This window comes from Hydra viridissima, unplaced genomic scaffold (genome assembly GCF_058129835.1).
Source record: "Hydra viridissima isolate aposymbiotic clone 2 unplaced genomic scaffold, HvirCarnegie_v1 scaffold_9, whole genome shotgun sequence".
In the NCBI taxonomy this organism is placed as follows: Eukaryota; Metazoa; Cnidaria; class Hydrozoa; order Anthoathecata; family Hydridae; genus Hydra; species Hydra viridissima.
The window spans coordinates 15,566,807-15,590,728 of record NW_028324308.1 but is presented as its reverse complement, the minus strand read 5'-3'; the positions used below and the strand labels follow the sequence as shown (position 1 = coordinate 15,590,728).

The 23,922-nt window shown below is 30.5% G+C and overlaps 1 protein-coding gene across 3 annotated transcripts in view; it reads left to right on the top strand.

The window, feature by feature from the left end:
- LOC149884259 (semaphorin-5B-like) overlaps window positions 1-23,922 on the top strand; it is a 61,692-nt gene that overhangs the window by 13,137 nt on the left and 24,633 nt on the right. For all 3 annotated transcript variants that reach the window (XM_090099182.1, XM_090099180.1, XM_090099184.1), the window contains exons 3-6: window positions 1,857-2,024; window positions 2,138-2,320; window positions 5,512-6,117; window positions 12,743-12,922. In XM_090099182.1, coding sequence (XP_089955308.1) covers window positions 1,857-2,024; window positions 2,138-2,320; window positions 5,512-6,117; window positions 12,743-12,922 — 1,137 coding nt within the window. The remainder of the gene's footprint in view (window positions 1-1,856; window positions 2,025-2,137; window positions 2,321-5,511; window positions 6,118-12,742; window positions 12,923-23,922) is intronic.

The window sequence follows — 23,922 nt, the reverse complement described above, 5'->3', positions numbered from 1 at the left end:
TTCTTTGTGAGCTTCCACTCTGGGAGTTTGAGAACATTGGACTCACTTAAGACTAAGCTTGAAAAACTTAGGAATGTGTGACTTTTCAAAAGGATACGTTTTTTGAAAATGTTATCCACAAATCAATGAAATTAATGTTATTCTTGACATAATTCCATCAATTGAGCTTACTCTTTTGCTTAGTGTTGTGAAACATTTGTTACAAGACTCATCAATTGATCTGGTCGCAAACAAGGAAATGGCCTACTAGGCTAAATATTCAGAAATTTCCATAGAAGCGAATCAAGGCAATCATTAAAGGAAATTTTAAGGAAATTATTGCGGAAGAATTCTCAACAATATTGAAACACTTCAGCAATATGTTGAAAACGGATAGCTTTTTAAATCTAAAGACATAGAGATTGTTTACCTCAGCATACTTTGACACTGAGCTGGATGATGATTTTGTGAAAAAAGTTGACCAGTTCAGGAAATCACATTTGAGAATGTCAAGAGGAAGTTTTACTTTAAAGGATTTATTACAAGAAATCTCTACTATGTTTACAGTGAATAAGCTGCTGAAACTGTACATTAAGACTTCATCCACCACTCCTAAAGATACAATTGTTCTTCAAGCTATCTAAAATATGGGAGAGGGCTAAAGAGCTCTATAGCTGGCTATGACATAAAGCAAAATTAAAAACATAACAATGAGTTTTTGAAATAAAATTTCCGCATTTAAACCAGAAGTTGAGTTGCCTGGAAAATAATTGGAACTTGGATATATTTCCCTTTGTAAAAATTTAAATTAGGTCATGGAAAAAAAGTTTTAGTTGTAATTTTGGTCTTTAAAACACATATCCAAAATATACAAGTTTCCAATCAACGTTTAAATTGATTTTTTTTAAATTTGTATCATTTTTCTTACATTTTCATAATTATATTCAGAGCTAATATTGTTTATTAGTTTTTCTAAGCAGAAAATGTAATAAATATACTTACATCCTTCTTACTGATAAAAAACCTTAGCATCAAAATGTCATTTAGTCCCTCAATTTTTTTTTGTAAAATGTTCTGTTTTCTGGAATGTATATTTGTTAAAACCATTTTCTTTATTTCCCCTGACATTTGGGCATGTTTCATTTTATGCATTGTGAAGTTTTTAGTTGCTGTTGAATGCAAAATGTTTAGTGGTTTCATTTATGTCCTTTGTGCAGCAAAGTATGAAAAACAAAACTTTTTCAATTAAATGCCAATTTTTTCCCCTAAACTTTGCAACTAGATTTCGAAATTTATATAATTTTACTCAGGGAGTACGTAATTTAATCCTATACTGTTTGTTTTCTTGGGTCAGTTTGACAATAGTGACGCATTATACATGTCAATCAAAGGCGACAGTTGCCACTATATTGACAGATTAGTGCTCTGGCTCTTTTTTTTTATTTGCGCAATGGACAAGACCATAATTTTTATAATACCTCAATTCAGAAATTTAATCTCCTCAGTTTTACTTATTTCATCAATAAAAGATATATGTAACACCAAAGCTTTTATGTGGAGTATAATCTAATAAAAATATATAGACTTGTTATGTAAGAGTTGATGGAGTACAAAAGAAAACAAGACAGTTTTACGCATTGAAATTTTAGCTTTTGCTCCAAGAAGATTTGCCTTGAATAAAAAATCTTTTGTATTTTAATTATCTTAGAACTTAGTAGGCCAAAACAATTTGTCCGATTTGTGGAAGTTATTTTTTTCATTGATGTTGTGTGTGTGTTTACAACTGCCATCATTAAAATTTTTTTGTAATAAAAACTTTACCATTTACACACACTTATGTATGGAAATAATATTTTTCGAAATTTTTATAAATACAGTTGAAACTCAAAGTCTCTCACAATGGTCTCCATACAGTGATTGTTCAGCCACATGTAATGTAGGCAACCCTATCCGAACACGAACACGAACCTGCACGCCAGAAAGGTTATGTGTCAATTTAGAAGTTGTCAGTACCACTCCTTGCAATCGGGAGTTTCCTTGTCCAGGCATGTCAAAATTTATCTTTATTAAATTTTTCTTAAAATGTATATATCAATGAGCATTAGATATGTGAATATATGTAAACAGTAGTGTATTGATGAGTCAATTTTATTCATAGATTACAGTCTTGCTGAATGGGGTAGTTGGAGTGCTTGTTCATCATCATGCAGAGTGTTACTTGAAAATCCAGTTCGTTATCGAACACGCAGTTACTGTAGAAGAAATGATTCATCTCCTTATCAATGTAACAGCAAAACTATGATAGAATATGAACAATGCAATGTTATTTCCTGCCCTCAAGGTATTCTTATCACTGTTAAATAAGTAAAATAAAACTAGCCAGAAAAGATTTATTTTATTAGCTCAAGTTGGATGCAATTTATAAACAGAATTAAAAACAATTTGCCTACTCTAAAAATGTTTTGTATATATTACCTTAATAAATTTATGATCTTCATTAATGTTTCTTTTAACTATTTCTAAGTTCATTACCATGTCCACTTGTCTTTCAGCCCAGCCATTTTCAAAAGTCTTTGTAAACAACTTTTATCCTCAGATTGTAAAGTTTTGTTAAAAGTTTTAGATTTTAGCATTATTAGATTGTACTCTTAATAATCAATATTCTGTACTAATTTCCTCTCTTACCTTTTTAATACTAATTTTAATGAGTTAGTAAGTCTTCAACTTTTTGACCTTTTTTCTCTGTAGATAATATTGTTTTAAAAATTTATTCTGGAGTGAGCTTTTTCCGTATCTTATTTCTTATGCATCTAACTACTTGTTAGATTTATTAAATAATACGCCAAATGCAGCATATATTCTTGGATCCTTTAGACATTTTCATCCTTAGCATCTACTTTATTTTTGTTGAAAAAATTAAACTTGATCAATATTAACATTCTAACCAATTTAACATTATGCTCGTTTATTTGTTATTGTCTTGATCCTAATGTTGTTTATACTTATAATTAGATTACACGGAGCCAATTGAGAAAAAATTGATGCAGTTTCTTTGAAAACTTGTAATTTCAGTTTGAGCGGTTTTTTTATGAATTTGTTTGAGTTACTTTATTGAAGGATAAATTAAACGAAAGACTTACGCGTAGAAAAGGGTTTTTATGAAAAAAGAAAATTTGCAATTTCAACGTTGAGTTTGCTGTAAGAAAGCGACAATAGTCCTCTTGAATTTCTGCTATTTTTAACTTCATCAATATTTTTTATCGACTTAAAAGTAGTAGTGTTTCATTATTATCTAATTATTTCCAAATTGGTAATATGAATTGTGTAAGAACTTGACTTACGCCAGTATAATTTTTTAAAACCTGTCATCTTTGTCTTGATTTATGACATTTGTTATTAACTTAAGACTTCTAAGATTGATGAATTGCCTTGATTATAGTCAGAAAAGTGATTGATTGAAATGTCATGTCTGTACTTAACATGAAGTTACATTAATTCTTAATTTCATTTTTAAAAACATTTGACTTAAAGAATCCCATTTTTCAGAATCAAATTATGCTAGACAGTTTTTGTAGTTTTAAGCACTTATGGATTCAAATCATAAAGTGTTAAAGTAAAAACCTTGTTAGTATGATGTCATCAATGCAGTCAAATTTTATCTCCAACCTTTCTTATAATGGATTATCAGTAGATTTTACTTAACATTATCCAATAAAATGAAAACCATGTTTTTGAAAAAGAAATATTGTTAATGCTAAAATTAGAAGCTTCAAAATAAACGACTTTGTTTTTGTTTATGAAATACTTTGTTAAGGTTTGTAAGAGTCAATATACGCTTTATATCTAATTTTTGATTAAAACTTATTTTAAACTTTATGATTTTTTATATATCGGGTATTCATTTATATGTCAGTAGCTCTGAATCAAAGTTTTTGGTTGGCTCTATATAGTACTTTGAATACATTAAGTTCTCTATATTAGTAAGTTTTTGATGTATTGAATGTTATGTAATGGTAATCTGTAAGTTAATATTCTTAATGAATATTCTAATAAGCATACATGTCTTCTCACTCCTTTCTTAAACTGTGGAGGATTAGAAAAATCTGACCCACAGGTCTATGCTCTGAGACCTACAACCATTTTCTAATAAATGAATGAATGAATTGGGAAGTTGGTACTTTCATGAATAGAATAGTACAACTTAAGGACTGTGTAATCAAAACTACTCAACATATTCTGTCAACTGTAATGCTCTATTTTTGAGTTTAGTAAAAAGGTTTCCGAAATTTCTTTGCTTTTTAATAAATATTGCGGGTTTTTAACTATCCAAATTTAAATCACTAAGAAAATTTATATTAAAAAAAAGGATAAAGAAAGTTTATTTCCAAATTGATTTTATTTCTCTTTTTCCCAAATCTAAAACGGTAGCGGTTGTGGTTGTAGCTAGGGGTAAGAAATTGTTTTAGGAGAGGAGCTGTATTGACACAAGAGTACATTTGAAAGAAGTATATTTAAAATTTGATTAATATCTTGTTGCTCTATAACATTTCTTGATCTACTGAAAAGGCAGAATCAAGCTAGCAGACATTTTGACTGGTTCATATTGAACTAGTAATACTTTTTGTGCTAAGGCAATCTTTAACAAAAGAAACAACAAGTTTTTTAACAGGTTGAGTTAAATTTTTGAAACTTTAAAAGTTGCTCTTTACCATTAGTCAGAGTGCATATTACTTTGGCAGCATTATCAATCAGTTGCTAAACTCTGCACAGCATATGGAGAAACTTAGTAATAGCAAATAGAAAGAATGAATTCAGAAAACTTTTTTTTAAGGTTATTCTTAAATAATAACAGTTTTTGATTTTGTTCAATCTTTATGTATTTTTAAACCCAGCCTATAAATTCTCATCTATTCTTGGTTTGAGTTTATTATTGTGCACTTGCTAGTATAGTTCAGATAAATTTTTACCACCTTGATTGGTTTTAAAATTTAAACAAAATGAAAAATAGATGTTTTTTCTTACAAATTCACCTATTTAAAGAATTTGTTTCAAACCAACTTGTATTTGATTTTAAAAAAGTGAAGTAAAAAGTAAAAAAATTAAGCTAAAGATGATTGTTTTGATCTATTAAATTCTCTAGCTTTTTTGCAGGATGAAATTAAATCGTCGAAGAAAGATTAAAACTACTATTAAACATCAGAGATTAAATAATATGAACTTTAGCTGTATCCTATAAAAATCTGCATTAATATTAGCTCAATATCTATTTTGACACTTTTATGATGATTTACATTTTTGGGTTCATAGACTCAATTAATAAAGGTATCTGTTCTTTAAGAAAAGTTTAAAAATTTTCAGCGGTAATTTTCAACTAAAAATAGACAATTTAATATTAGAAACAAAGTTTTTAAATCTAAAACTTTTTCAAAATAGCAAACGTGTATCTAAATTAGCATAATGTACTCGTATCAAGTATAATTTTCTTGTTTTTATGAGCGAAATTAATAAAATGAATTTTTTTTTTTGTTTTAGTGACATCTTGCTCTAATTTGAATATCAGTTTTATCATTGTACTGGATTCTTCCAATGGTATGAGCTCTAATCCAATCAATAATCAATGGGCTCAAGAAAAAGACTTTGTAAAAGAATTCATAAGAAATTCAGACCTGGGTAAAAATGAAAATATTGAAGTCGCTGTGGTAAACTATGGTTTTAATGCTGAAATTGCTTCATCGTGTGGTAATCTTATCTCAAAAGAACTGTTCAATAGCTTTATAGATACCTTACAAAAGAAAAATGGTGGAACAGCAATAAATATGGCTCTTGTGAAAGCGAGGGAAGCTTCTCAGGGCTGTAAGAGATTAAATGTAATACCAATCATTTTACTTCTTACAAACGGCAAAGAAAATGTTGAAAATAACATAAATTTTAGACGGGAAACCGAGGAGCTTGTCAAAAGTGAAGCATGGCTGTTTGTTGTAGCAATAGGTCATCTTATAAACGCTTCTGATATTCAAAGAATGTCAAAGTATGAAATAAATGATGTAGTTTATTTTTCAAACAAATATGCGAACAGCTTTTGGGAGTTATTGACTATGACATATGAAGACCTCACTGTCCTTCAAACCATTTGTGAAAGTAAGTAGTTAGGTTCAAAGAATTTAATTTGTGACTGATTCAAAAAATTCAGTTTTTTTAATCACACTTTTAAGTAAAAATTAAGAATCACAAATTTTACGTTAGGATCATGGAGCACAAAACTTTTAATAGAAGTTTTGTTAGACTTTGTTTATTTTAGATTCAAAGTTTAGAAACTACTTTTTATATGGCTTTAAGAAACGAAAATTTTGTTACTAACAATATCAATAAAGTAAATGGTTTATGAATAAACAGTTGAAAGTTTCGGTTTTAATGTAAAAACAAATTTCGATAACTGAAAACAATGGTTCCCTTACGATTTTATGCGAAAATGAATATTTTTTTTTGATAATTACTACTCAAACCCACTAACTAAAAAGTTTGAAATTAAATGAGTAAACTGATTTAGTTTAACCAGTGCACATATTTCCTCTTTAATAGCATATTTATTTATTAGCAAACAGGCGTGAATGTTATTGCTATATTTTCATACCAGCATAACACCAAAAAGGGAAAAGAACAAGATCCGGAGGTTTGATTAAGGTTGTATATACAAATTGATATAAGTACACCATTTTTACACCTATTTGCGCAATTGCAAAATGTTTTAGATGTATCTGTTTGTGTAAAATGTTTGACTCGTTCCATCAAATACACTTTTTATGTTTTTAGTATTGAATTAATGCTAAGTTTAGAGTTAAAAAACTTTATTGTGATACTTTGGCGAGTTTTTTCTTCGCTCAAAACTTAACGAAATAATTAAACTTAACAAATTTTTAACTTTAAGCAAGTATTTGAACAATTCTTTTTAAAATCAAAGTTTCTACCGATTATTTTTTGTAAACTTTTAGTAACGTATTGGGGCGTTTTGCATTGATTTAACTAACATCTTTGTCAAATCTGAATCAATTTGAATCAAGTTTTCTCAGAAGAAGATCTTAGGTTGCTCTTTCTTTTTGAGACGTTCTGCTCTAGCTTTTTGTTCCAGAATAGCCCACACGTGTTAAATTGGATGGAGATCTGGACTTTGAGCCGTCCATTCAAGTATCTCAACTTAATTCTTGATGAAAAACTCTTTTGTTGTCTTAAAAATATGCTTAGGGTCATTGTCTTGTTGGAAGGTAAAATGTTTTATCAAAGAATTGTTCAAATACTTTGCTTAAAGTTAAAAGTTTGTTAAGTTTTGAGAATATATATTGATGAGAAATAATTGAGAATATTTATTAAGAAAAATAATTAAGAGAAGGAAAATCAGAAGTAAGCATTTTTGTTTGCATTTCGATTATTAATATTATTATCATTTATTACTTTATGCGTTAAAAATTGTTATTGAAAAGTCTGATGCTCTAACCGCGCACCTTACCATATCTGCGCCGCTACACTTACGTCACACAAATATATCACCTTAGGAACAGAACATAGAAAACATTTAATAAAACCCCCAGACCCTAAACCTTGTTCCCTACCTCCATATACCTTTCCAAATAACACTCTACAATCCAAACCTTCCTAAACCCATCATCACACTAACTTCATCATCACACTAACAAAAGAAAAGAAGTAAAAAAATATAAATAATTCAATAAAATATAGAACTAATTAATAAAAATCCCCGCCCTCACACTGGAGGTCCTAGAGAGTCTCGATCAAAATTTTCTATTGGTAAAACTTCAATGTGGGGTGTGAAATAATTGGGTGCAGATGGTGTTTTTGAGTAAACAGTTTACGGTTTCGCTACTTATTCATCATTTTTTATATGCTAGACTGAATAAGCCTCCGTGTGTACGTCTTTTCTTGGTTGTTATTTTTTTACTTTTGTTTTCGCTTTATCATCTATTTATATGACAAATTCAATGAGCCTCCTTGTACCAGCCTGGTATTTTGGTTTACTCGCTCTTTTCTTTGTTTGAATGTTATATGCTTGAGTCGGGTAAAAATTAAAGATAATGTTTACAATTTTCTCCTTTTCCCTCCTCATACTATTAACCCTCTCTCTTTCAAACAACATCGAGTAGTAAACGGGCTCACTTGAATTCCAAGTTCTTTTTCAAGGAAGTTTTACGCTTTTCGTTCTGATAAAAATTAGTTTTACTGGACCATCCTTGACAATATTTCGATCAATTTTGGATGTTTTGAGCTATGCTCCTGATATTAAGTGATTTTTCAAAACTCTTGTACTTTTATTCAAATCAATGATGGCTCCAAACACCATTTTAGTTGCTTTTTGTATCAATCTCAAAGTTTTACGTTGTTTGAATATAGAAGCAACTGAATTGCACTGAGCTTGCGACTGTAATTCCCATTTTTTAAAAAGTTCAATGACAAATCAAATAGCGCTGAAAAATTTCATTCAATTATTAGCGGTTATTTTTTATTTGATAATAAAATATTTTGGCTTACTGCTTAAAAATTTGCATTTAATTATCACAATTTTTTTGTTTATGTTTGGATGGGTATCTTTTGTCAAGATTTTATCAGGCCTTAAGGAGTCGTCTAATTTTGGCTAAAGAATGTTGATAAACATCATTTTGTTTTTGTAACATGAATACTTGATTAAATTGCTTTCAGAATAATTTTTAAGAACTTATTAGTTTTTGTAATAAGTCTTAACAACTTATTTCTTTTCAATTTACTCGCCGAAGTTAATTTTTCACTGTAAAAATTTTTGTTTGAATACTTAGCTCTCTAACAACACATTTGGGAAAAAAAGTTTTGTGGAAAAAATTTTAAAAAATTTTTCCCGCAGTATTATAATTTATGAGCTGTTTTGTAATACTAAAAATGCAAAAGTATTTGGATATTACGTTTTTTACATGTTTTCATGCCATCAAATTAGTTGTCCGCCCCATGTTGCACCAATAAGAAACATTGTTGAGTTTATTTAATGGTATTATTGCTTTTATTTCACTCTGACGGCTTATAATGGCAATTTGACGAAAGGGGAGCCGTAACAAGATATCTACTAATGTAGTATGAAAAACTGTATACTAAAAAAAAATAATTTGAAAATACAGATTTTTCAAGCCTTCTTTAAAACTGTTCAATATTCAAATCAGTTTTACTAGCTCTCTAGTAGGGTGGTTCAAATCAGAGTTATTTTACGAAAACGAAAAGAGAAAAAAGAAAATCAAGCATTTTCGTTCATCGAAAATGAAAAAAAAACGAAGGTATCTTTAAAAAACGGAAGCGATATTAGAACTTAAAGTTAAAAAAACAAAATAAAAACGAAAAAATTTTACTATTAGAAAAGTTAATTAAAGATCATCTTTATTCTATTTGAAATACCGTTGTAGTACTAACGAACTTACTTTGCGGTAGTTTTAGCTAAACCTTATCAAAAAATTTCAAAGACATAAGTAGGTTCAGTAGAAAATCACGGTAAAAAAAAAAGAGGAAAATGAAAAGCACGAAAAGCACAGTCACAAAATGTTACATTCTTGTTAAGAATTCTAAAAAAAGAGTTACTTTTACTAACAATTTTTCTAATAAGAATGTGGCATCTTTTTGTTGTACTTTTTGTGCTTTTCCATAATTTTTTAAACAAGATTTTCTACTTAACCTAGACATAAGAATACGTTTATAAGCATCTTCAGTATTAATTTTTTTTCTAAGAATGATTGGTACTCCCAATTATATGGGAAAGAAAGGAGAAAGTGGATTTCATGATTTTTAAACTCATTTGCCACAGATATGTAAAAGTATGTATATTGTGGGCAATAAAAAACTGAAAGTTAGAGGAAAAAATACAACAATCTAATTACTCTCCTTAGAACTAATCATCCAGAAATTTCTAAAAAATTTAAAATAAGTGATGATGAAAGGAGAAATAACAACTTGGCAAAGAAGTAGGAATTAAATAATCCAGTTCGCGGAGGTGCAAAAGTGCATACATTACAGAAGTTTATTGACAAGAGAGGCAGTATATGATCTGCAGATTCTATCGACAGAAATGATCAAATTCGTGCAGTTCATGCATGGATTATAGCATCTGGCTGTCCGATGCAGTGAGTAAATACTCCTGAATTCAAAAGTATTATATCAGCCTGTGACAAAAAATTCCAAGTTCCCGGTGAGGAGCATTAATGCTATTTGATTATGTGAAAAGCTGTAAAAATATAAAGCAATAGCTATTAAATAGCACAAAGTAACAGGTGATTTAAATGTATAATATAACTATACTAGTACTACATTACGCAAATTATCTAATTGAGAAAAATAAAAAAAAAATTTGAAATATACTTTAAAGCTAATTTTTTTTTGTTTTATGCTTTCCTGCAATTTTTATTTTTTTTAAACTTTAAAATAGTTTTTTAAATTTTTTTTCCTGTTTTCCTGCAACTTTTTTTTCGTGTTTTATTTAGGGTAATATAGAATGAAGATAAATGTAGTTAAGATGAAAGTACTGAAGAGAAAGGCAATGCAGAATATTTATTTGTCATTTGCTGAAATGCCTTAAAACATATTCTGTCTTACACACAGTATTTAATTATTAGTGAAGCCAGTTTACGAGAGCCATTATTTGATTATTTTAAGTAATGCAAGAAAATCGGTGATTTTGTCAGGAAAATTTAAGTGATTACTGAAGAATCATTTCAAGTGTAATACCAAACTCTAATAGTCGAGTGCTCAACACCTTGGAACTGAGCATTTCTTCAGCTAAAACGTTTACTAGAAGTATCTTCCATAATCTAATAACACTGTATTCAGTTGATTAGTTTTTTGATAAATAATTGCGTTACTTTGATAATTGAATAGAGTATGTTCTGTATTTGTAAATTTTAGGAAAGCACGTGCATTCAAATAGCTACAATGAATAACACCTAACAATATTTTTCCTTTTTAAGAGTCATGGAATTTAACATATATTATATAAAGCATTAAGAAATATATTGCATAGACCATAACCTTTGGATCAAAAAAAATCACCCAGGATTTTTTTTATTAAAGCGTATTTATAGAAATACTAATGTCATTTACGATGTTGATACATACCTAGGGAAAATGTCACGTTCCGAGGCATAGGTTAAAAAGTAACTTGCATGCAAATGGAGTTTGCAGAGTTCACTGCTCACAAAAAGATCTACATTTGGAAACTATATGAATTTCTCTGTAGTGCATTCTGGATAAATCTTTAAGTAAATATTAATTCACCTGAAAACCTTTCAGCAATTTATTAGTGGAGCCTTCTGATTTTTTTCTTAAATTTGAAGTAATGTCTGTTTTAGCAATATTGTGAGCAAATAGTAACCGAAGAATTGGTTAACCGAGTACCCTTGGCAGAATAAATACTGCAGCATTTATTCTGGAAAGGGTACTCGGTTAACCAATTCAATATTATTTACTATTGAATCAGAGTCCTGCAATTTAATCTATTATAAATAAACTATATCTTACGATTTATCAATTTTGTTATTAACAATTCTAAAATACCTAAGAGTCTTCATAATACATGTATAGCCATGAAAACCATTTACTCCAAGGCTAAAAAACTTACTAAAAATTTTAACTCTAATTTACCATAATTAAGGTAATGAAAAAAACAAAAACACTGCTCCAAAGTGGTTTAAGTAAAAAGTCAGGCATTTCCAAATTGCAGTTTCTTTTATACTTAGTTATCTCTTCACTGCAGGTACATCGGGGAGAAAAAAGATTCATTTTTTAGAGCCATCCTATTTGAGTCTTCCTTTTTGACGCTCATTCCTTTGATCCCCTAAACATAAAGATCTACAAAAAAGGAATACAAAAAGCACACTAAACATATTGATAATGAGTTTAACATGGAAAAACTTGAGTTAAAAAAGTTTGCAGTGTTGGCAAACAAAATCTTGGATTATTTAGGTTAAGACATTAAAAAGACACTGATCCAATTTCATGCAAAGGCTTTTTCTTTAAGATTATTTACCATGACTTACTTTATATGTAGAAAAATCTTTCTGTGTTGTAAGGTGAATAACAATTGGTTAAGATTAGCATCTGAGAAAAGATCAAGAATATTATAGAAAGCATTCAAAAATAATGGTGGAAATGTATTTGAATAAATTGGGGCAAAACGCAAGAAGATTGCTGAAAAAAATTCAAATTATGTAATCATATGTTGTGCATATATTTATAGTTTTATGCATACGTGAAGCAGAACTGAATACGACAACTAATTACGATATTGTTTTTTAAGTACAACCAAAAAGCTGCCTTGCCAACTCTCTCTGTGATGCATTGAATGAGACCATGCGTAACCTTAAAAATATTGTTTTTTCTAAGCTCCGTGTTAATACTAAAGTTGAGCAAAAATGATTAAGAAGACAAATTGTAAAATCTGATTTTAAAAACGGAATTCAACCTTGGAGAATGATTTCAAGATATTTTCAAGTTGATCTGTACTGCTTTAAAAATTCTGAAATGTCTCTAAATTATATTGCAATATGTGAAGATAGCATCAAACATTTAGTTTTAATCAATAGGTTTTGTAACACTTTACCAATCTTCAGCATGAAATAAATCAAAAAATATTGCAATTCACTTAAGCCTTACATTTAAATCTTTTACAATTTTCTTTAACAACTTACAACTTTAATTTAAAAACTAATTGTTAAAACAAGTACTTCTAACTTTTTATATTTTTTCATAGCCAAAGGAGAGTGGTCTGAATGGAATACTTGGAGTAATTGCAGTGTTCTTTGTGGTGGTACTGGAACACAAACACGTGAACGTTACTGCTATAATCCAAAAACTTCTCGTATTCAAGGAGATTGTTCAATAGAAGAAAACTTAGGAAGATTTGAATTAAGGATTTGCTCTGCACAGTGTAGTAAGTACAAAAGCCAAATGACAGCATTTCGTGTTTTTAGTGAAATAAAAATCTTTTAAAAATTTATCAAGGAGCTTTTTTATGAGAGCCTACACATTCTCCGTTCTGAAAATTGTTTGAAAAGTTTTAACACTCCATTATCTTGCTGGATAAATTAGCATCACTAATTTTGTGTTACATTAAATATCTTTACAGATATTTGTTAAGAGGCATTTCATAAGTTTGCTTTTTAGTTATTAAAATTTTAGTTCAGTTTATAAGGAGCTATACTTGATTTTTTTTTTTGCTTCTAACTTTTTATTTTTTTATATTTGACAAAGCCTTTCAAATAACCTCCGAAATCTTCAATTGCATGTGTTTCTGGAAATTGTTTTTCTTAATTATAAAATTGATTTTTTTGAAGTTGTAATAATTAATGTCATCTTCTGAAAAATGCGATGATGCTGGGTCATGCAAAAATATGTAACTTATCTGAATAATATTGAGAAATAAAAGGCTGTTTTTATGACTTGCTACTGTGATTTTGATTGCTTCGGATGGAATAAGCAGTTAATTAACAAATGCTTGGCAAAGGCTCTGTAGAAACTATGTAAACAAAACTGGGACCTAATAAGAAGGAAGGAGCATGCGAGAACGTTTAATAATTTGGAGTTCTCCGTCTTGTTTTTTTTTGAGTTTTTTCGAAGTTTAATAATGGTGCAACGTTGCAGTTGTTTATATTATTTGAGAAACATATTAAGGTTTACACTTGCTTATTATTGATATAATTATCATTTGATAAAGTTCATAAACGTAGATTTTAAAGGCTCATTCCTCATTTCTCTTGGAATATAAATGAGCCATATCAAAACTTTGTATTAAGGTGTTATCTTTAATTTGAATTTTAATGTTGGATGAGCATTTCATAAATTTCAAACATCTTCAGAGTGTGATAACGTGATATCAGATTCATCATCTAAAATAAAATTAGTTTTAAACAAACTTCTACAAAGCTGTCCTAATTTTGGCCGACTTCTTTTGAACTCCTCAATTTTCTTTTTTTCGTCTAGGTGCATTTTGCTTATGAAATTTTTTGTTTTCTGCGCCTAATTCAGCAACGAGACAATTGAAAATTTTTGTTTTCTGCGCCAAATCCAGCATCGAAACAATGGATAATAGTGATTTTGGTTTTCTTTTTAGTTCAGTAGAGATTTTTGGTATTATGTAAACTCAATCGAGTTTCCGCTAGCAAAACTCCCTTGATGAAATTAGTTTTACAAAACCTCTGTGTTGAGGTTTTGTAAAACTAATTTCATCAAGGGAATTTTTCTAAAAACATTCTTAAAGTAACTTTTCAGTAACAAAACCTCTGTGTTGAGGTTTTGTAAAACTAATTTCATCAAGGGAATTTTTCTAAAAACATTCTTAAAGTAACTTTTCAGGAGAAAAGATAAGTTAAAAATTGCCAGACTTAAACCTGAACATTTTATAAATAATTTTTGTAAGTTTAACATTTATTTTACCTAAAGTAAAGTTATCAAGTAAAGAGCAAGCTTCCAAAAGTAAACTTATCGCGGTAATGGTAATTTGGATTGATTTAAAAATTCCTCAGTTTTTGTACTTAAAGCTCTGTATGAAAAATAAACAATATTTTTAAATATACTTTAAAGTTACTCCTTGAAATATCTGTTTTTATTCTTAACGTTTTCAGCATAATATTGGATCCCATTTATTTAATGATCATAATTTAAGAGCTATAAATAAATATTGTTTCCTTCAAGTAAACAGCTATTTCAAATCTTTAATGTTATTAATTTAGTTAATTTACCTTTCATATAACTTAAGTTATTTAGTGTGAAGAACTTGCGATTAGGAAAAGATAGTACAAGACATGAACACGACTTGGATAAATATATATACAGCTATGCATAAATGTTTAACCGAGATGGTTATTCAATCAAACTTTTCAGGGTTTTTTCAACTAAAGAAAATTAGGAAAATGAATTTAATTAATTTTTTTTATTTTTAAAAGAACAATTAATTAGCAATACAACTAAAATTGATAAGATTAGATAGTTTAAAAATATAATTCTGTACCTCGGAGGGATACAACACTATGTCCATTTTCACAACTTTACAGGAGAGGAGTTTTAAACTTTTTTTTTCTATCCCTCTAAATGAAAGTGGACTTGGTGTTGTTTTAAAACATGCTATATTCGGTTCTAACTGGTTTTGGACATAGTGCTCTATTCCTCTAAGAAATATGAGAAAAGCTGATTTTAACATTGTAATAAAGTCAATATGGAAAAAAATGGACATAGTGTTGTATCCCTCCGAGGTACAGAATTAAAAAAAAAGTTAAATAATTAATTATATAATCATAAAATTAGATGCATAAAAGTTTAATCGAGTTAAGGTTTAGAAAACAAAAAACTAAAAAAAAAAAAAATACAAATTTAATATTTAAAGTATTCTCCTTTGGCTCGATAGCAAAAAAGAATTGATTCGACCAATTTCATATACATCTAATGTGTTACTTTTAACCAGTACTCATTCAGAAATTGCTTCAAATGCTCAAATGATTGAATTTAATGGTTTACCAATTGAGAGTCGATCCATCACCAAATATTTTCTATTGGGTTGACAGCTGGTGATCTAGGGCACCGAGGCAACAAATTGATCTTTTTTGTGTTAAACCAGTGTGTTATATTATGTGCTGTGTGTGCTGGAGCTCCGTGTTGCTGGAAGATGTATTGCTTGCTTCTGCCAAACAATTGCCTTACCGATGGAATCAAATGTGTTTCAAGTGTGTTTTTATAGGCATATTGGTTGATATGGCCATTATTCAGCTCACAAATACCAAGGCCTTTGAGGAAAAAACATCCCCAAATGCCTACTGAGCCTCCACAAAATGTTGTTTTTGATGCTTTCATTATAAAGCTTTTCTCTGTTAGCCATATAATTTATAACAATCTCGTCTCTCTTTTTCGGGTCTTGTATTTTAAAAAAATACATTTTTAAAATACATAGAAAAAAACATAAACAAAAACACGAATGAGTCTACGTTTTTGTTTATTTTCCCTGTTTAAACATGTTATTAAACGCTTAAATGGCGTCTTCTCTTCCTTTTTGGATTAGCGACTCTTTGGTCAATTCGTCAATGCTGCTTTTTGTCTTTGTTCGTATCTCCTCTGCCATGTTTTTAAATTTTTGAAGCTCGCTAAGAATTAATTCGTACTCAGAATCGCTCACCAAGATATCCATGAGCGCTTTTGAAATGTGGTTGCTGATGGTGTTCAATTTGGATTCTGCAAGAACTTTTAATTTTTCTTGCTTTTTAGTCTTCAACATCAGTTTTTTGTTCTGTTGATTTCCGAAAATAGATAAAACCACCATTTCAATAGCAATACCCTCAGACGCAATCAATACTGGAGCGGCTACGATGGTTGACAAAAGTACATTCCTGTAATTCTCAAACCAATCCATACCGTTTGCAAACCATCATCTGTAAAACGAATAAATTTTGCAGCGCGATGGTACGTTTTCCTGAGATCCATTCTCTTTGTCTTTTTATCCTGCATTTCTTTTTGGATTTCGCTTATTTTTTGAAGTCGATAAATGTGTCCTTCATCTGATGGTGCTGTTGGAAGAGTCGGATAAATTTTATCTTTGTTTTTTATTATTTCCATCTTTTTAACAAATTCATTATTTTTTTTAATTCGAATCGGTATGATTAATTTTACAAAGTTTTTCACCTTTTTTTATTATGACGTCACGTGAACTGTAATTGTGTATAGTCATGGCGATTTGATCCACAGACTCTGAAAAAATAACATCGTTTTTGTAATAATCCAATTGATCACTTATTTTGTTCATCAAAGTAACAACAGCAATACCACTTTCTAATTTTAGACCGATAGACAACGATATTTGCGTGTGTGATAAATAATCAATTTTAATGTCTTATTGAGCAAAAATCTCATGCTGTCCTTTGACGTTGAAATAGGTTGGATGACTCAATTTTTTATTGACTACAATTATGTTTTTCGGATTTTTTTGTTCCAACTCTTTAATTCTTTCCTCCAAATAACCCAAATCCAATTTCAAACTTTGGTCTTCTACTGAGGTAATGTTTTTATACAACTAATGAGGGGTGTGCATTTTTATATGAAAAGAAAATGATTTAAATCATTTAATTTTCATGAATTTTACGTTATTTCACAATTCATCATCAGATTCCACTTCTCCCAAATCCAAATCATTACCTATGATGCTTTGAAAAGAAGGTGCATTTTTTGTGATGACCACTTCGGAAATTTTAACCTGAATGGACTCGATCTGTGCACCGATAAAAACACCTTCAATTTTCAAAGAGGCGATAGCGTAGCACTTTTGTTGAATGTATTCCAAAGGATTTGCTTTCACGAGCATTTTATCTTTTAATTGACGCACTTTTCTTCTTTTGTTTTTTTTTTTGAAAAACAAAGAGGTCACTTCAATGTTTTTTTCGTTTTTCTTTGTAAACAACTTTCCGAAAAAAATGGGAGCCGCGTGTGGATTTTCAGATATATTTTTCAAAATGGACAAATCTTCCGTCATGATTTTTTTGCTCTTCCTCCTTTTTTCAAAGTTGACATCATTTCCTTGACTTGTTTTTGAAGAAATTTTGATATTTTTCCAGTCACCTCAATAAACTTTCTTTCTTCTTCGTTCATTCTGTTTTTTTCGTTAAATCCTAGAAATGACATGGAATAACCATTCAGTTCTTTCGTTTCAAAACTGCAACTTTCAAACATACCCAGACCTCTCGGCGTGTACTCTTTTTCAAAATTGGACTTCTTTTTTGTGATCCTCACTTTGTCACCTATTGAAAATTTCGGTTCTGGTCTTTCTGTTTAAACCTTTCCATTTAGGTTCATCCAGACCTTATTTTTATTCTTTTCATCGCTGGCTTCAACTGGAGTCATTTTGATGGAAGAGTGTTTAGTATTGTTTAATTTTTCACCATTTCATCTAAAACGTCAATGTATTTATTAGTGCTGCTGGCTGAAAAATATTTTTTCTTTCATCGTTCTGTTCCATCGCTTGACAACACAACTTTTTTCTTCGTTTTCAGTGGAATACAATCGCATGCCCAACGCTCTCACGTGTTTGTTATAAAATTCTTTTCCTTTATCCACCCACATTTTGGTGCACTTTTTTTTTTAAAATATTTTTTTCAACGCTTCAGCCACATCAAGACCCGTTTTGCTTTTTAAAGGAACGATCCATCCATCTATCGGGAATTTTTTTTTTTATCAACACCCAGTCCAAATTTGGCTTTGGCTTTGATGATGGGAGTGATGAGTTTTCTTTCGTTAATTTCTTTTTGAGTGGGATTTTGAATGGAGTTCATTTCTTTAAGCATCATTTGATCAGCCAAATTTCTGTTTTGTATGTCGTTGAAATATTTATAAACCAAATCGTGATGGTATGCTGCATTACCCACTCTGTCCACTGGTTTGCTCCATTCCTGATACATGTAGGTGGAAGTGAGCCTTTTGTCCAAGTTTGTGCCAGGCCCTGCAAAATTCATTCCTGGAATGTGCATTTCTCCTGGAAATTTGCCCACGGTAGTTTGATTTTTTTTGAAAGTTTGTTGATTGATTCAACCAAGTCTCCCCCTTTTTGAAATGATTCATGCGAAGGAACAAACTTGCTTTTTGTCGATCCGCAAACGCCACAAGTTCCTTTGATCATATTTCTGTTGCTTTTTGAGAATTCTTTTCTCAAATGGATCGTTTCTGTTTTTCTTTTACATTTCACGCAGTACATTTTTATTTTAAAAAAAAAATTTTTAATAAAAATGGAAGTTATTGATTTGTCATGGAATATTGGAAAAAGCAAAAGAAACAACAACAAGCTTCTACCGAGAAGTATTCGAAGAATCATCGTCGGAAAGTCAGGTTGTGGAAAAACAACTTTGCTTCTGAATTAGCTGTTAAGACCTGGATGGTTTGATTACAACCTTTTACAAGTTTTTGGAAAATCTCTTTTCCAACCCGACTATAAATTACTGAAAAGTTCGTTCGAGAAGAATTTGCCAAAAAGGGTTATTCTCGATTTGTTCAAGGTACAAAACGAAATGGAAAAATTGAATTTAAACCCTGAATGCGTCATCAACGACCATTCAAAAACTTATTTCGACAACGAGAATATGGAGTGTCAGTTTTTCGAAACGGCTGACGACGTGCCTGAACCTGAAGATCTCGATGCAACCAAAAACAATTTAATGATCTTTGACGATTTGCAATTGACCAAACAAAACAAGTGCGAAAAATATTACGTCTGAGGAAGGCACTCCAACGTAGACTGCTTTTACCTGGCTCAAAATTATTTCATGCTCCCCAGACAAACCATCAGAGAAAACACCAATTTTATTTCTCTGTTTCGAGCGACATGGGAAAAGAAGAGTTTAAAAAGTTTTGCAGACATTGCTGGTCTGAGCCTCTAGGATTTGCGGTATTTGATTTTTCATCAAAAAAGTACGATGGAAAATATCAAAGCGGATTTGATGATTTTTATTTTCCAAATTCGTGAAAAAAATTTTTTTAAAATGGTTTAAAAAAATTTCTTGCGTGAATAAAAAGATGTCGGTTATTTAACATGTGGAATCAAAAAACAGCGTCATCGAGACATGCTTCGAGAAGCCAATCGAGTTGGATTCAAATAAAAAATATGAGATGGCTATGTTTCGGTTTAACTCTTACAAAGTTGATTCAAAAACAATCCTAGTTACAAACGACCTAATCGGCTCGTCTTATTTAAACGGAGAAAAATCAAACATCGTTTATTCTTTCAATGCGGATGAAGGTTTTATCGATGAACAACCTCGTAACTTATTATATTTGCCATTAATGGTGAGCAAAATTTCAAAAATGGAGACACGAATTGTGGATGAAAATGGAGATTTGATTGACTTTAAAGGAGAAGAGATTGTTGTGAAATTTCATATCAGAAAATCTGTTTCAATAAAATTTCACATATTAAAAAATGTCAGGCATAATCATCGACGTGGATGGAAATTCCTACGTAATCACAAGAAATTTTTTAGACAAAATTGTTTTTGAAAAAGGGAAAAGTTACGAAATGGCTTTTCTCGGTCTAGAAACGTACAACAGCTTTCCAAACATCATCAGCAAAATTAATTCTTTCAGGTACAGCATGAACAATGGAGCCAATTGGGAAACATTGCCATTCCAGAAGGGAGTTTCGACATTATTGACATTAACAATTACTTGCAAAAGTCCGTCTCAAACACAATAAAAAAATTACGCGTCTCAAAGTGCAAGTTACGTTACTACAAATAAAATCAGCTACTCCCCTAAAAACATCTATATAGGATCCAATTCAAACACTTTAAAATCAACCATTAAACTTGGTTTGAATTATTTGATGGACTTGAACGTGGAAAACAGCATCGCGTCAGTTTTGGGATTCACAAAAGACAGTTGGATTCCAATTCTGAATACGAGTCCGACGACATTGTTAGAATTTCAAGCGTCAACACGATCAGAATCGTCAACAATGTCATCGGGTCGGCATACATTAATGGCTCCCAATTAAATTGCATTTACTCCTTTTACCCAGATGTGGGTCCAGGTTTTAAAATCATCGAAAGACCCACCCATTTGGTTTATCTCCCTGTCAAAGTGCCCGAAATTTCTACGATGATCACTTTCATCATCGATCAAAATGGAAATTTAATCGACTTTCGAGGGGAAGACATCGCGATACGATATCACATTCGAGAAGTGAAATAAATATTTTTCCAACATTAAAAAAATAAGCAGATATATCAGTGTCAAAGTAAATGTGTCTCAGGGACAGGTCGACAAAATAAAAAAATCAATGATGGATAGCCAGCCAGTGAGCATCAGGATTTCAAAAGAAGATTTTAACGGAAATGACGTTTTGCTTGTAACGGAAAGTTAACATTGAAAAATTGTGGACGCTCTCCATCGAGGAGTAGGAGTAACCATTAAAATCACTGAAACTCAGGTGGAATACAACTCAAAAGTGAAAGGAGGATTTATTGGAGCTCTTTTGCCTTTATTTGGAATGCTTACAGTACTAGCCGCTCCAATGGTTGCCACTGGTCTGTTGACTGGAGCTGCCTCTTCGCTTGGGTCCACTGTAGTAGACAAAATTTCAGGAAGAGGTGTTATATACGTCAAAAGAAATGGAAACGGATTTAAAATGGAAACACACAGAGGTAACGGACTGTTTTTAACGCCGTGGGTGAAAGGAAGCTAAGTCAGAGATGGATTTTATGTAAAAAGATACGAAAAAGATACGAATTTAACGGCGGAAAAGGATACGAATCTATCGGCTCCGGATTACTTCTCGGACCAAACTCCCCATTCTCAAGCGTTCCCTTTTTAAATTCAATTTTGTGAAAATTTTATGACTTAAAGAAATTCTTGGCACATTAAAAATGAATTCCATTGAAACTCACAAAATTAAAATCTTACGAGATGAAAACGGAAAAATTAGAAGTTTTAAAATACTGTCTCAAGATCCCATTCAAATTTTAAAAAATAAAGGAATCAAATGGCGGGAGATAGAAATATACAAATCAATCATCGAAACAAAAAAAGAACAAGACGAAAGAAAAAAAGTACACGAAATTTTTTGTGCAAGAAAATTTAAACACCTTTACAAAAATTAAAATTTTTCATTACGCTTTTTCACGTCATGCAAAAAAAAGTTTTGTCCTAGAAAAATTTTACCGCGAGGAAGGAAAAAATGATTTTGTCCCAGAACTCTCAGCTCCTAGTAGTGGTGGGGCACACCTTTTCCTATAGGCCTCAGGCATGTGCTGCAACGCAATGGTGGTTTGCTCTTCAAGAAAATGATTATCTTGAAACTTTGAAGGACCAATTTGACAGATTAAGCAATAACACATCGTGCCTCTTGTTTCAAATCTAACTTGTTTTGATTTGAAATCAAACAAAGGGGGGAGTGCAACTTTTTCCCCTCTTGTTTCCTGCGCAAAGTAGTCCTGCACGATTTCCAGATTCCTTATGGTATTGAGAATCATTGATATGGATCTTGGTATTGAACGATTGGCTTACTTGATCTCGTTGGAAAGCAGTATGCTATTTTAAATATTTTTTCAGACACAGCAAGCAAAGAAACTTTCCATTTTTATCATGAACCTAAGCTTGATTTGGCATTGTGGTAACTCACTAAATCTAACTTCACTAAATCAAACTCTACTTTTTACAAAGTTTAACCTTATTTTTGATGTTTTGTTTGGCTCACAATGAAGCAAATGTTTCACTTGATTTAAACATTCAAATTAAATTATTTTCCGCGGACAAAGTTAAAAGATTTTCAAAATTTCCCTAACAGGAAACCTTGATATGTGCGCTACCACCCAATGTAAGTGGAGTTCTTGGGTCAGCTAGGTTGGCATTATCATGATCCATATTAACCGTGTTAGTTAACATAGATTTTTAAAAAAATGTTTGAAAGTGAAATAGCATGTTTTCTTTCCATATTAAACTTAAAAGACTCTGATATCAACATCAGCACATTGCAGAGTGACTTTCAGCAGACTTTACTAACAATTTCATGAATTAGTATATGAGAAAATAGTCCACGGACAAACATTCTCATTTGCTATCTTCAAACCTCCACAATTTATTTCTGCAGTATGATCGCCAAATAGTAAAATTTAGCTTCTTCCTGCTCTTCAACTTCATTTCTCGCTATATATCCAGAAATGTATAATAATCCTGCTTTCGGATCTATTTGCACGCTCTTTTCTAACTCAGGCAATTTGTCAAATATGTCAATAGCATTACCGCTAAGAAAGTATGCACCTTTTTTGCAGTTATGTCCACTCTCTGCAGATAAAGAACCAATGTCTACACAAATAGACTTAATTTAGCTCTTTGAATTTCAACTTTTTCTATGACATGTCGCACATTGATAAAACATGCGCCTCCAGATCTTTGTCAAAGTTTTCCTAATATTTTTTCTAGTGGGTCAGTTGTAATATTTCCCAGTATTACATATTTAAAAGAATGTTGTAACTAAAATTTCGTAATTGCTACTATACCACGACACGAATGAGCTAAAACTGCACCTGTATCTCTGGTCAACTGATATTGTCTGTTTCCCTGTTTGCTAGTCATTTGTTCTGCAATTGTTGCAAAAATAAGTAAAAATGCCAGTCTGGTATCTTCTGAAGTTGATAAGACTGCTCTGTTTGGATCTCTATATCGAATATCAGCATGTGGTCTTTTTGTATTGGCAATTTTTGAGAGCCTCACAAATATTTCAATAATAATAATGGTGTCGTCTACTTCTTTAATGCTACTATTGAATTTTTGTTCAATCACAGTTAAATCACAAAAGACTTTTAGGCAAGTAGACACTTTTTGTGTCTTAATCGGTTTTTGTGCTACAGATACACTTCTAAGTTAGAAAATTTTAAAATGCTATTTTCTTCGAGTCTGAATAAACTAAGATACTAGACCAGAACGTTTTGCAACCGTTAAAGAAGGATTTTTACCCATATTTTTAATTAAATAGTCGAATTATAAACTTTTGAAATTTTTTTGGAGACTTTTTAATGTAACCGTCATTATTACCAAATGAAAGCTAAACAAAACTAAATATTCTTAATCATTTAGTCGGATATCATTATATTATAAATATTTACTTCATATTTCAACAAATAACTTTAACAAGACCAAACTCTTGAGTAATGTAACGCTATATATCAAGTTAAAACATGCAATTAAAAAAACAAACTTATTTATGTAAGTTTGAGGTCAGTAATACACAATTACTGATCTCAAACTGACATAAAAACTTAAAATTAGTAAGTTTAAGTATTATAAATTAATATTATTGATTAATTTAATGATACAGGATAGATTTTAGCTTTTTATATAAAAATATCTTGTGTCCGGAAACTTTTGGCCTGCAGTGTATATATATATATATATCGTGTATTTTTTTTTGTA